At 46.2% G+C, this 11,616-nt stretch overlaps 1 protein-coding gene across 3 annotated transcripts; it reads right to left on the bottom strand.

The window, feature by feature from the left end:
* On the bottom strand, positions 1-9,647 carry slc23a1 (solute carrier family 23 member 1). Of its 3 annotated transcripts, none has more exons than XM_055017117.1 (15): positions 9,496-9,647; positions 7,243-7,416; positions 6,806-6,963; positions 6,591-6,679; positions 6,424-6,491; positions 5,372-5,553; positions 5,042-5,162; positions 4,606-4,762; positions 4,381-4,528; positions 4,159-4,264; positions 3,857-3,986; positions 3,640-3,798; positions 1,200-1,295; positions 588-826; positions 1-384 (listed from the first exon to the last, which is right to left on the bottom strand). In XM_055017117.1, exons 1-15 carry the CDS (start codon positions 9,511-9,513, stop codon positions 355-357), a joined length of 1,875 nt encoding a protein of 624 aa, XP_054873092.1. In that variant the 5' UTR covers positions 9,514-9,647; the 3' UTR covers positions 1-354. The 3 variants fall into 3 exon arrangements, with proteins under 3 accessions (XP_054873092.1, XP_054873093.1, XP_054873094.1); XM_055017118.1 differs by having other exon boundaries at positions 3,640-3,783; XM_055017119.1 differs by lacking the exon at positions 1,200-1,295.
* Positions 9,648-11,616: the final 1,969 nt, after the last annotated feature.

Below are 11,616 nucleotides of genomic sequence, written 5' to 3'. Positions count from 1 at the left end.
TTAGATCTGGTTTTCTTTAATTGATGTATTTTCATGTTTACAGACGTGGCCGGTTCCAGATGCTGCTGTCAGTCAGAAAAAAAAAAAACCTTCTGGTTTTTCACATTTCTTTGGTTCACGTTTTAGTTCTGATGAAAACTCTGCTGATATTCTGGTGTAAATTAAAAAGTGGAAAGTAAAACAACGTGGTGTCAGATCTTTGCTTTATGATGTTTCCATGGTAACAGGAAGGTTGCTCTGAAACACTAACTAACCTTTCCACAGGGGGCCACTGCAGAGCCGAACCAGAGACAAAGATGCAGTAATTTACAAACCCATCCGCAGAAATCCACCAGAAACCTGCATGAGCAGAGACTAGCAGGACACACCTGTATCTGGACACACCTGTATGGGGACACACCTGTATCAGACTACAGATGGCTGGAGTCTTTCTGTTACTCCCTAACCAGATCTACCAGCTGATGAACACAGCAGACTGATTCAAATACAAAAACACACAATTCAAGTTGCAGGAAAACAAAGACAGAAATTAAAGTGATCAAATGTGACGCAGCCAATCAGGTGTGAGGATGATGTCATCATCACACCTTGGTGCTGGGCAGGTGGATGCCAGCAGCTCCCTCCTCCTCCTCCTTCTGCTCCTCCTCCGGCTGAGGTGGCAGCATGTCATTGGACGCCCTGAAACCTGTGAAGGAAGGGCTGATGGGAAACCGCCGGAGCCAGCGGGTCCGTCTGACCACGCCCATCCCGACAGGTAGGTCGTAGGTGCAGGAAGAGGAGGAGTCAGAGGACCTCCAGCCAATCAGGCCGCGCTCCTGACGGGAACCTGAGGAGAAGAAAACCAATGCTGCAACTGATTGGTCGACGGGAAAGCTTTCAGTACTGATCCGTAGAAACACAATACGATGATGTCTGTATGTCTGTTAGAGTGTGTGTGTGTGTGTGTGCGTGTGTGTGTATGTGTGTGAGTGAGTGTGTGTGTGTGTGCCTGTGAGTGTGTGTGCATATGCGTGTGTGTGTGTGTGTGTGTCTGTGTGCGTGTGTGTATGTGTGTGAGTGTGTGTGTTCGTGTGTGTGTGTGTGTGTGAGTGTGTGTGTGTGTGCGTGTGAGTGTGTGTGCGTGTGTGTGTGTGTGTGTGTGTGTGTGTGTGTGTGTGTGTGTGAGTGTGTGTGTGCGTGTGCGTGTGTGCGTGTGCTACCTGGTATTGAGTTGTCGAGACAAAAAGCCAGAAAACCTCCAACAAACATCTCAGTGGAAAGAAGAACCATCAGGATCTGATCGAGTTCTGGAAGACCTGAACACATAGCGCTGATCTGTTGGAGCTACATCTATTAGTTCTATGTGTAACAGATCTACATCTATGAGTTCTATGTGTAACAGATCTACATCTATTAATTCTATGTGTTACAGATCTACACCTATCAGTTCTACATGTAACAGATCTATATCTATTAGTTCTATGTGTTGCAGATCTACATCTATTAGTTCTATGTGCAACAGGTCTACATGTATTAGTTCTACATGTAACAGAGCTACATCTATTAGTTCTATGTGTTACAGATCTATATCTATTAGTTCTACTTGTAACAGATGTACATCTATAAGTTCTATGTGTTACAGATCTACATCTATTAGTTCTATGTGAAAGATCTACATCTATTAGTTCTATGTGCAACGGATCTACATCTATTAGTTCTATGTGCAACAGATCTACGTCCATTAGTTCTATGTGCGACAGATCTATATCCATTAGTTCTATGTGTTACAGATCTACATGTATTAGTTCTACATGTAACGGATCTACATCTATTAGTTCTATGTGTTACAGATCTACATCTATTAGTTCTATGTGCAACAGATCTACATCTATTACTTCTATGTGTAACAGATCCACATCTATTAGTTCTACATCTATTAGTTCTACATGTAACAGATCTATATCTATTAGTTCTACATGTACAGATCTACATCTATTAATTCTATGTGTGACAGATTTACATCTATTGGTGCTACAGGTAACAGCTCTACATCTATTAGTTCTATGTGTTACAGATCTACATCTATTAGTTCTATGTGTTACAGATCTACATCTATTAGTTCTATGTGTTACATATCTACATCTAACACATCTACATGTAACAGATCTTATAAAAGATCGACACAGAAAGTGGCTCTACGTATCACAGATCAACACACCCTTGACTGTTTTCCCTCCTCCTTGTCTCTGCTGAGTCTTTTATTGTTTAGATTCTATGAAGGACATCAGCTGGTCCTTCTACTTCCTGTCTGCATATCTGGGATCAGAATCCACCAGGGAAGTTAAACATCTCATTCCAGCTGAGGTGGAGAAGGAGAGCCATTGCTAAGCTAAAAGCTAAAGCTAAAAGCTAACACTAAAACTAAAGATAACAGCTAAATATAAAAGCTAAAGCTAACACTAAAGCTAAAGCTAACAGCTAAATATAAAAGCTAAAGCTAACAGCTAAATATAAAAGCTAAAGCTAAAAGCTAAATATAAAAGCTAAAAGCAAAAAGCTAAAAGCCAAATCTAAAAGCTAAAGCTAAAAGCTAAATATAAAAGCTAAAGCTAAAGCTAAAAGCTAAATATAAAAGCTAAAGCTAAAAGTTAAATATAAAAGCTAAAGCTAAAGCTAAAAGCTAAGGGATAGAGGCGACTGGAGTTCAGGAGGACCACAGCAGTAGAGACGTGTGGAGGAGGAACATCAGCAGATACCAGAAGACCAGCAGCCAGGAGACACAGCCGACCAGTCCAACCAGTCCGACAAGTTCAACCAGTCCAACCAATCCAACCAGCCTTTAGCTTGTTTTCTGATGCGTCCATGTGGCTCCAAACAAATTACGTCGTTTTAGCCACGCCCCCTCACACCGCCCTTCTCCAGAGGAACATTTCTATGTCATTCCCCTCCAGATGTTTCTAACTACGCAGACGGACACGAGGAAAACTGGTGGAAGACCAGGAGCGCCTAGCAGCAGAAGTTCAGACCTTCATCCCCCAGAGATCACCATGGTAACCAGGTTATGAACTACTCTAGTTTAGTCCTGAGGTTGATGTGTTTGGATACGCTGCCCCCTGCTGGTTGGGAGCAGACGGAGGATAAAACCTTACGGTCTCTGAGCGGATTTCTAAACGTCTCATTTCAGTTCACACGGGAAGCAGAACTCAGGCTCACCTCTTATCTCCTTCCACCCCTCTCCCTACTGCTCCTCCTCCTCCATCACCTCCTCTGGACTTCTTCAGACTCTATTTTTATACTCTAATATTGTATTTTACTGTAAATTCAACCAGTTTGCACCTTTTTGTAAAGACGGATGGTTTCTGCACATTCCTGTATGTACTGGCATGTTTCTGCTCCTTATCGAGCAGCTCCTTAGCTCCTGGTTGGTCCTTCATCTGTTGTGTTAATTACTGCTGTCTGTCTTGTCTTATTATGTTTTTATTTATCTTGATTTAACTTTAGTTGTGTAACTGCATCATTTGCATCTCGCTGCTTTAACGTGTCAGTTTCCCTCATACAGGATCCATAAAGTTTTTCTTCAACAGGTCTATACATTTAAATAAAGATTCACCAGTTAGTAAAAACTCCCACACACAGGTGAACTTCTGCCCTCAGACTCACCTGTGCTGATGGAGTTGGGGTGTGTGTCCAGGTACGTAGGCAGCGTCAGACCAAAGAACATGGAGAACCCAAGAACAAACAGGTTTCTGGAGGAGTTCAGATCCACCAGCTGTAGGTTGGACAGACCAACAGCTGTGATCATACCTGAGGGACACACACCTGGATTAATGTGACATCAGCAGCACACCTGTACCAACACCTGTCAGCTGAGACTCACCAAACAGAGTGCAGAACAGACCTCCGAGGATCGGGTCTGGCAGCGAGGCGAACAGGCCTGTGAACTTCCCCACCGATCCCAGCAGGAACATGATGCCTGCTCCGTACTGCACCACCCGCCTGCTGCCCACCTGTCAGTAAATCAAACATCCCCCTATTAACATGATGCCTGCTCCGTAGTGCACCACCTGCCTGCTGCCCACCTGTCAGTAATTCAAACATCCCTCATTAACGTCACCTTACTCAGCCCTCTGAATGACCTTTAGTAACCCCGTGTCTGGGAGGCGTGGTTGCCGTGGTTACCTTGGTGATTCCCAGGACGCCGATGTTGGGACTGGAGGAGGTGGAGCCGTTTCCTGTCCCCAACAGACCGGCGATGATGCAGCAGACGCCCTCAGTGAAGATCCCTCTGAAACAACAGACAAATAAAACTACCCACCCCCTGTAGGGCAGATTATCCCCTGTGGGGCAGATTATCCCCTGTGGGGCAGATTATCCCCAGGGTTCACCTGCCCTAACCCTCACCTGTTGATAGCGTGTACCGGAGGGGGCATGGCTCCAGACAGACGTGCACAGGCGTAATAGTCTCCGATTGATTCCACGATACCTGCCATGGTCGCACTCAACATCCCCAGTACCCCAGCAACCGTTACCACCGGCAACCCCCACTGACCTATCAGAGAGCAGCAGAAAGTCAGAGATCCATCCTCTGGTTGGACGTCTGTGATTGGCTGAGGCCAGGTCTCTTACAAGGGTAGGGCACCCTGAACCAGGGCGATGAGGTCATGATGTCACCGCGGGCGTCGGTCCGACCTTTGTGTCCGTAGCGATCGGGGTCGTCCGGCAGCAGGTCGGTCAGAGTCAGGATGTAGCAGACGAGCCAAACCACCATGATGGCCAGGATGATCTGAGAAGATGGATGGAAGGAGGTTACATCACCTGACATCACCTGACATCACAACCTGACATCACTAGACACCACCTAAAACCACTATGATGGCCAGGATGATCTGAGAGAGCAGGAGATGGATGGAAGGAGGTTACATCACCTGATACTAGCTGATACTCCCTGATACCAATACTACTACCTGACACTACATGACATCACCACCTGACATCACCACCTGACCTCAGCAGACTTCACCTAAAGCCACCACCTGGTTCCACCTGCTGTGTTTCTGTTTACAGGAAACATCTTGAAGATCTGGACTCTGGTCGACGTCAGTCCTTTCTCTCTGCTGTAAACGGGAACAGGAAGTGATGTCGTTCTCAGGTGCTGAGCAAACAAGACGATCAGCAAAATACACCTGCAGAGAGAGAGAGAGACAGCTGTCTACCTGTCCACCTGTCTATCTGTCCGTCTGTCTAATATTTCATATTCATGTCAATTAAGAGGCAGACAGTTGTTCAGACACATCTTAGAGTAAGAACTGAGACAAACAGACAGACGGACAGACAGGCAGACAGGCAGGCAGACAGACAGACAGGCAGGCAGACAGACAGACAGGTGTCTCACAGTGCAGACAGGCCCCAGTGGGACCCGGCTCTGTCTCCAGCAGTGGTGAAGACCGACAGGCCGATCAGTGAGACGGTTGGAGTGATGGTGAGTGGACCGATGTACTCGAGCAGCAGACCAGGTAAACCACACAGACCAACCATTAGCTCCACCAGGCTGGACACCATGATGGCCCCCTGAATCTACAAACAAACAAACAAACAAACAAACAAACAAACAAACAAACAAACAAACAAACAAACAAACAAGTCAGCAAGTAAATAATCAGCTGCTACGTATTTCTACGCATCACTGACGAGAGAGCTCTAAAAACGACAACACACAGGATCCATAGTAGATTAAAAAAAGCAAAACTTTATGTATCAGATGTTACTTCAGTGACATCCACTGATGCTTAAGTCAAGGCTGGACACTATGATGTCCCCCTGAATCTACAAACAAACAAACAAGTCAACAAATAAACAGCAGGTCCTGCACACTCTGATGGCCTGGATCTGACACTGACTCAGCAGAACCAGGAGCTCCAGCTCTCATGACTCAGCAAAACCACTCTCTTCAGACTCCACAACTCAACTACACCTTCAGGTTTTGTTCATGAAAACCAGTCCATCACCACCTGAGGACATGTTGGACCTGCTGAAGACACAGCTCGCCAGTTGGACAAGGATTAATAGACTCAACTGCACAGAGTCCAAAACCTTCCCAAAGGCAACAGAACACCGGATGGACACACATTTATTCTACAGCAGGTCCAGTGATCCAGAACTAGAGACACATAGGTCACCCTGTATCTAGGACAATCGGCCAGAGTGTCCTTCAGCAGCCAGACAGTTGCACTTTGTCCAACCATCCACTAACATCCTCAAAGACTTCGGGAGGTCAACTAAACAGACCAACATTGTCCAGAGCTTTCAGCATCTCGGAGTGAATCTCATCCAGACCTGGTGTCACAGTCCAGCCCTGCTGTCCTCTATCAACCATTCCTGTGGACATAATGGTCCTACCTTTCTGCTGTCCTCTATCAACCATACCTGAGGACATAATGGGCCTACCTCTCTGATGCGAGGCTGCCAGATATGTGAGGTATTCAACGGAAGACTCCAGTTCCCATAAATCTCCTCTACAAAGGAAAAATCACAGATCACATGATATTTTATCATAGTGTTTATTTACAAAAAAACGAATTTATACATAATATTAAACAAACGGCCTATCTCACCTTCAGGGGGACACTTCCACCTGTCCAGACTGAGGATCGCCTGAGCAGGAATCAGGAATGCAAATGCACTGGCCTGAAACAGAGGGAGTCTAAACACACAGACACACCTGTCAGACTCATCTGATTCCTACAGACTCACCTGACTCCTACAGATTAATCTGACTCCTACAGACTCACTTGATTCCTACAGATTAATCTGATTCCTACAGACTCACCTGACTCCCACGGTGGTTTGGATCAGAGTTGTGACTCCAACAGTGGTGAAAATGGTTCCGATCAGCTGACTGATGGTGCTTTGGTCTCGGCCAACACACATGGCCTCAGCCAAGAGAAAAGGTACAGCTACAGTACCACTGAAACAAGTCAGGTAATGCTGCAAACAAACCAGAACAGGTGCCATCAGCCCATTGTTCCCCGATCAGTAATTTTAATCTTTTTAAAGTCCGGCTCACTGTGATGTTATTGGTGTTCAAACTGGGAATAAAATGGCAGCTGTCCTCGAAACATTCACCTCCACTGCCACCAGACCTGAAACAGTCCCTTTATAAGCCATTAATCCCAGTCTAAAACCAGTAAGTCCACTTATAAACCAGTAATCCCAGTTATACCAGTAATCTACACCCAGTCTAATCTGAGTCAGTCCCAGTCTCACCTGTAGTCCCAGGAGAATACACAGGTACCAGGGTGGGATGTCCTCGATGGTGTAAATCATGTCTGATGCTGCTGCCTGTCCTCCCATTGGCTGTTTATCGTTTCTGTCTTCTCGCATCGGCAAGTCAGTGGTGTGTTCTTCATGGCCCCGCCCCTGTTCCAGGTAACTGTGACTCTGATTGGACAGAGAGACAGACACACCACCTGATCCAGGGACATCATCAAACAGAGAAGGAGCTCAACACAAAACATAAATATAGCAGCAGAAGAAAGGCCTGTTTTATCCTCCAGACGTCAGTGTCAATTCAATTTTATTTATATGGCACCAATTACAGGTCAAATTGCCTCAAGACGCTTTCCAGAACCCATATGAACCCCCAGAGCAGCCCAAAGGAGACAGTGGCAGAAAAACACCCTTTTAACAGGAAGAAACCTGGAGCAGAACCTGGATCTTTATGTGGGGGGACCCATCTGCTGATGGAAGGAGGATTGAGAGGGACAGAAGAGGTAGAGGGGTAGAGGTAGAGGTAGAGAGATAGAGGTAGACGGACAGAGGTAGAGGGATAGAGGTAGAGGGATAGAGGGAGAGATGTAGAGGTAGAGAGGTAGAAGTAGAGGTAGAGGAATAGAAGTAGAGAGGTGTAGAGGTAGAGGGATAGAGGTAGATGGATAGAGATAGAGAGGTAGAGGGATAGAGGTAGAGGCAGAGAGGTAGAAGTAGAGGTAGAGGGATAGAGATAGAGAGGTAGAGAGGTAGAGGGGTAGAGGTAGAGGGATAGAGGTAGAGGGATAGAGGTAGAGGTAGAGAGGTAGAGATAGAGGGATAGAGGTAGAGGTAGGGGTAGAGGTAGAGAGGTTGAAGTAGAGGTAGAGAGGTAGAGGTAGAGGGATACAGGTAGAGGTAGAGAGGTAGAAGTAGAGGTAGAATTAGAGGGATAGAGGTAGAGAGGTAGAGGTAGAGGAATAGAGGTAGAGGGCTAGAGGTAGAGAGGTAGAGGTAGAGAGGTAGAGGTAGAGGGATAGAGGTAGAGGTAGAGAGGTAGAGGTAGAGATGTAGAGGTAGAGGGATAGAGGTAGAGGGCTAGAGGTAGAGAGGTAGAGGTAGAGAGGTAGAGGGGTAGAGGTAGAGAGATAGAGGTAGAGAGGTAGAGATAGAGAGGTAGAGGGATAGAGGTAGAGGTAGAGAGGTAGAAGTAGAGGTAGAGGGATAGAGGTAGAGGTAGAGGGAGAGAGGTAGAGGTAGAGGGATAGAGGTAGAGAGATAGAGGTAGAGGGATAGAGGTAGAGGTAGAGAGGTAGAAGTAGAGGGATAGAGGTAGAGAGGTAGAGGGATAGAGGTAGAGAGATAGAGGTAGAGAGGTAGAGGTAGAGAGGTAGAGGGATAGAGGTAGAGAGGTAGAGGTAGAGAGGTAGAAGTAGAGGTAGAGGGATAGAGGTAGAGAGGTAGAGGGGTAGAGGTAGAGGGATCGAGGTAGACGTAGAGAGGTAGAGGTAGAGGGATAGTAGACGTAGAGAGGTAGAGGGATAGAGGTAGAGGTAGAGGTAGCAGTAGAGACGCTGAAGTAGAGGTAGAGAGGTGGAGGTAGAGGGATCGAGGTAGACGTAGAGAAGTAGAGGTAGGGGTAGCAGTAGAGAGGCTGAAGTAGAGGTAGAGAGGTGGAGGTAGAGGTAGAGAGGTAGAGGTAGAGAGGTAGAAGTAGAGGTAGAAGTAGAGGTAGAGAGGTCGAAGTAGAGGTAGAGAGGTAGAGGTAGAGAGGTAGCGGTAGAGAGGTAGAGGTAGAGAGGTAGAAGTAGAGGTAGAGAGGTAGAAGTAGAGGTAGAGGTAGAGGGGGGAGATGGAGGGATGGATATTCTGTGCTGTGTATGAAGTCCAAACATGAGTCAGCTTGGCCCGCTTTGGCCCGGTCTGGTCCAGTTCAGTCCGTAGCACATGGAGGCTGCTCCTCGGGGCAGCACATGGTGGTGATGGTGGTGATGGTGTGCTGTGAGGTTCTTACTGTCCTCAGACAGAATGCATCCAGCTGTGTTCAGGTGTGTACCTGTACCTGAGTGTAGCGCTCAGTTCAACAGAATTGTTGTTTGTAGGTCAGTTTGCTTTAATGGGCCGGAGATCAACTCTTCACACCGTAACCAGTGTAATAATTCAACTGAAGACACTGCACCTGTCATCCAGTCCACCTGCCCTGTAGTCCAGCTGTCCTCATTCACTGGCTCAATTAACTAACATTTAATGAATAATCAACAGTTAATTTACCTTAGAGATGTCTTCCATTTCAGCTCCAGCGTTCTGACATGTGGACGGTCAAGCAGCAAATACTGAACACAAAGAGTTTTAGTGTCTCAGGTTGAAGTCCACAGAGATTACCAACAGATAATTAACCATCTCACACTGTATGTCATAGTTAATAACCAACCTGACCTACACCTGAGCTGGGGGACCAGGTGGAAACCTCAGGCTGTCCAGTGATGAAGGAAGTATCTTCAAAGAGAGGTTTAATGCCCTCATAAACTAGTTTCATGCCCTCACACAGCAATAGCTATATAAGAATATAGACATCTGCATGTGATAGAAGCTCTTCACCTGATTCAGCAGTTTATAATCAGTGATTATTGATTATTGATAATCTGAGATCCGTACAGCGGAGTCAATCTCTGTGTTGTTTTAGTCTCACACAGCTGATAAGGACAGGTGTGTCAGCAGGTGAGCTTCCTAAATCATAGTGTTTATTTGAATAACAATCAGTACAGAACTTCACCTGTTTCCCCACTTAACTGAGGAGTGCTCTGAATAGCTGGGCTTAGGGGTCTATAATGGAGGACTGACTGGGGTTAGGGGTCTCTAACCGAGGACTGACTGGGGTTAGGGGTCTCTAATGGAGGACTGACTGGGGTTAGGGGTCTCTAACCGAGGACTGACTGGGGTTAGGGGTCTCTAATGGAGGACTGACTGGGGTTAGGGGTCTCTAATGGAGGACTGACTGGGGTTAGGGGTCTCTAATGGAGGACTGACTGGAGTTAGGGGTCTCTAATGAAGGACTAATTAGGGCAAGGGGTCTCTAATGAAGGACTGACAGGGGTTAGGGGTCTATTATGGTGGACTGACTGGGGTTATGGGGCTCTAATGGAGGACTGACTGGGGTTAGGGATCTCTAATGAAGGGCTATTAGGGCAAGGGGTCTATAATGAAGGACTGACAGGGGTTAGGGGGTCTCTAATGGAGGACTGACTGGGGTTAGGGGGGTCTCTAATGGAGGACTGACTGGAGTTAGGGGGTCTCTAAAGGAGGACTGACTGGTTAGGGGGTCTCTAATGGAGGACTGACTGGTTAGGGGGTCTCTAATGGAGGACTGACTGGTTAGGGGGTCTCTAAAAGAGGACTGACTGGAGTTAGGGGGTCTCTAATGGAGGACTGACTGGAGTTAGGGGGTCTCTAATGGAGGACTGACTGGGGTTAGGGGGTCTCTGATTGAGGTCAGGATTCTATAACAGAGAACTGATTGAGGTTAGGGATGTCTAAGAGAGGACTGATCAAGGTAAGGGGTTTCTGACTGGGTTAGGGGTCTGTAATGGAGAGCCTACGAGGGTTAGGGTCTTTGTCCAGGGGCTCACATTCATACGTGACCATGGGTAGTTTCTGAAGTCCAATTTTTCCACTCAGACTCACCTGCAGCCACGTTAAGCTGATCCAGTTCCAGCTTGAATTCTGGGAGACGTGGCTGCAGTTCAGTTACATCAATGTTCAGCTGCATGTTTCTTCTGTTGGATCTGGAACTCCTTAGTTTTTGAATCACAATAAAAATTCAATTCATTTTTTTTAAAGTGAATGCAAAGCATTTGTCACCGCGCTGAACATAGGAAGGTACAGACCTCACCCATTTTAAACAGAGAGCAGAGACCCAATAATCCAAAGTGGCCTTTTGATTTTCTCTGAGCAGCAGTCAGCGACCAACAAACCAGCTGGTTCTAATTGATATCTGATCGCCGATCAATAACCCAAGAACACACCAAACCATTTCACACATGCAGCCGTTTTATTGCAGTTTGTACAAGATGTTACAATAGTTTGTTTGCATCATTTCCAGAGAAATAAAAACATCTGTGAGGACCAAAACTAAAACTCCAGACAACCAGAGCAAACCCGCTCCAAACACTTTCAACCATCTGAACCAATCACAATGAAAACTCTCTTCTTAGGTGTAGAAAGAGAAACAATCCTCTGGTTCCTGTTTGTCAGAAAAATCAGTTGATTATTGATCAAGTATCAGGTTTTATTCTGATTTCAGAAATGCTTCACAGTTACAGGAAGCCTCCTTTACTTTTCCTGTCACATTTCACCTTTTTCCTTCAGACTGTTGAAATCTGGTGACAGTGAGAC

This window comes from Amphiprion ocellaris, chromosome 14, assembly GCF_022539595.1.
Source record: "Amphiprion ocellaris isolate individual 3 ecotype Okinawa chromosome 14, ASM2253959v1, whole genome shotgun sequence".
NCBI classification, from domain to species: Eukaryota; Metazoa; Chordata; class Actinopteri; family Pomacentridae; genus Amphiprion; species Amphiprion ocellaris.
Note: the sequence above shows the minus strand (reverse complement) of the source record. Positions and strands in the feature narration are given on the sequence as shown.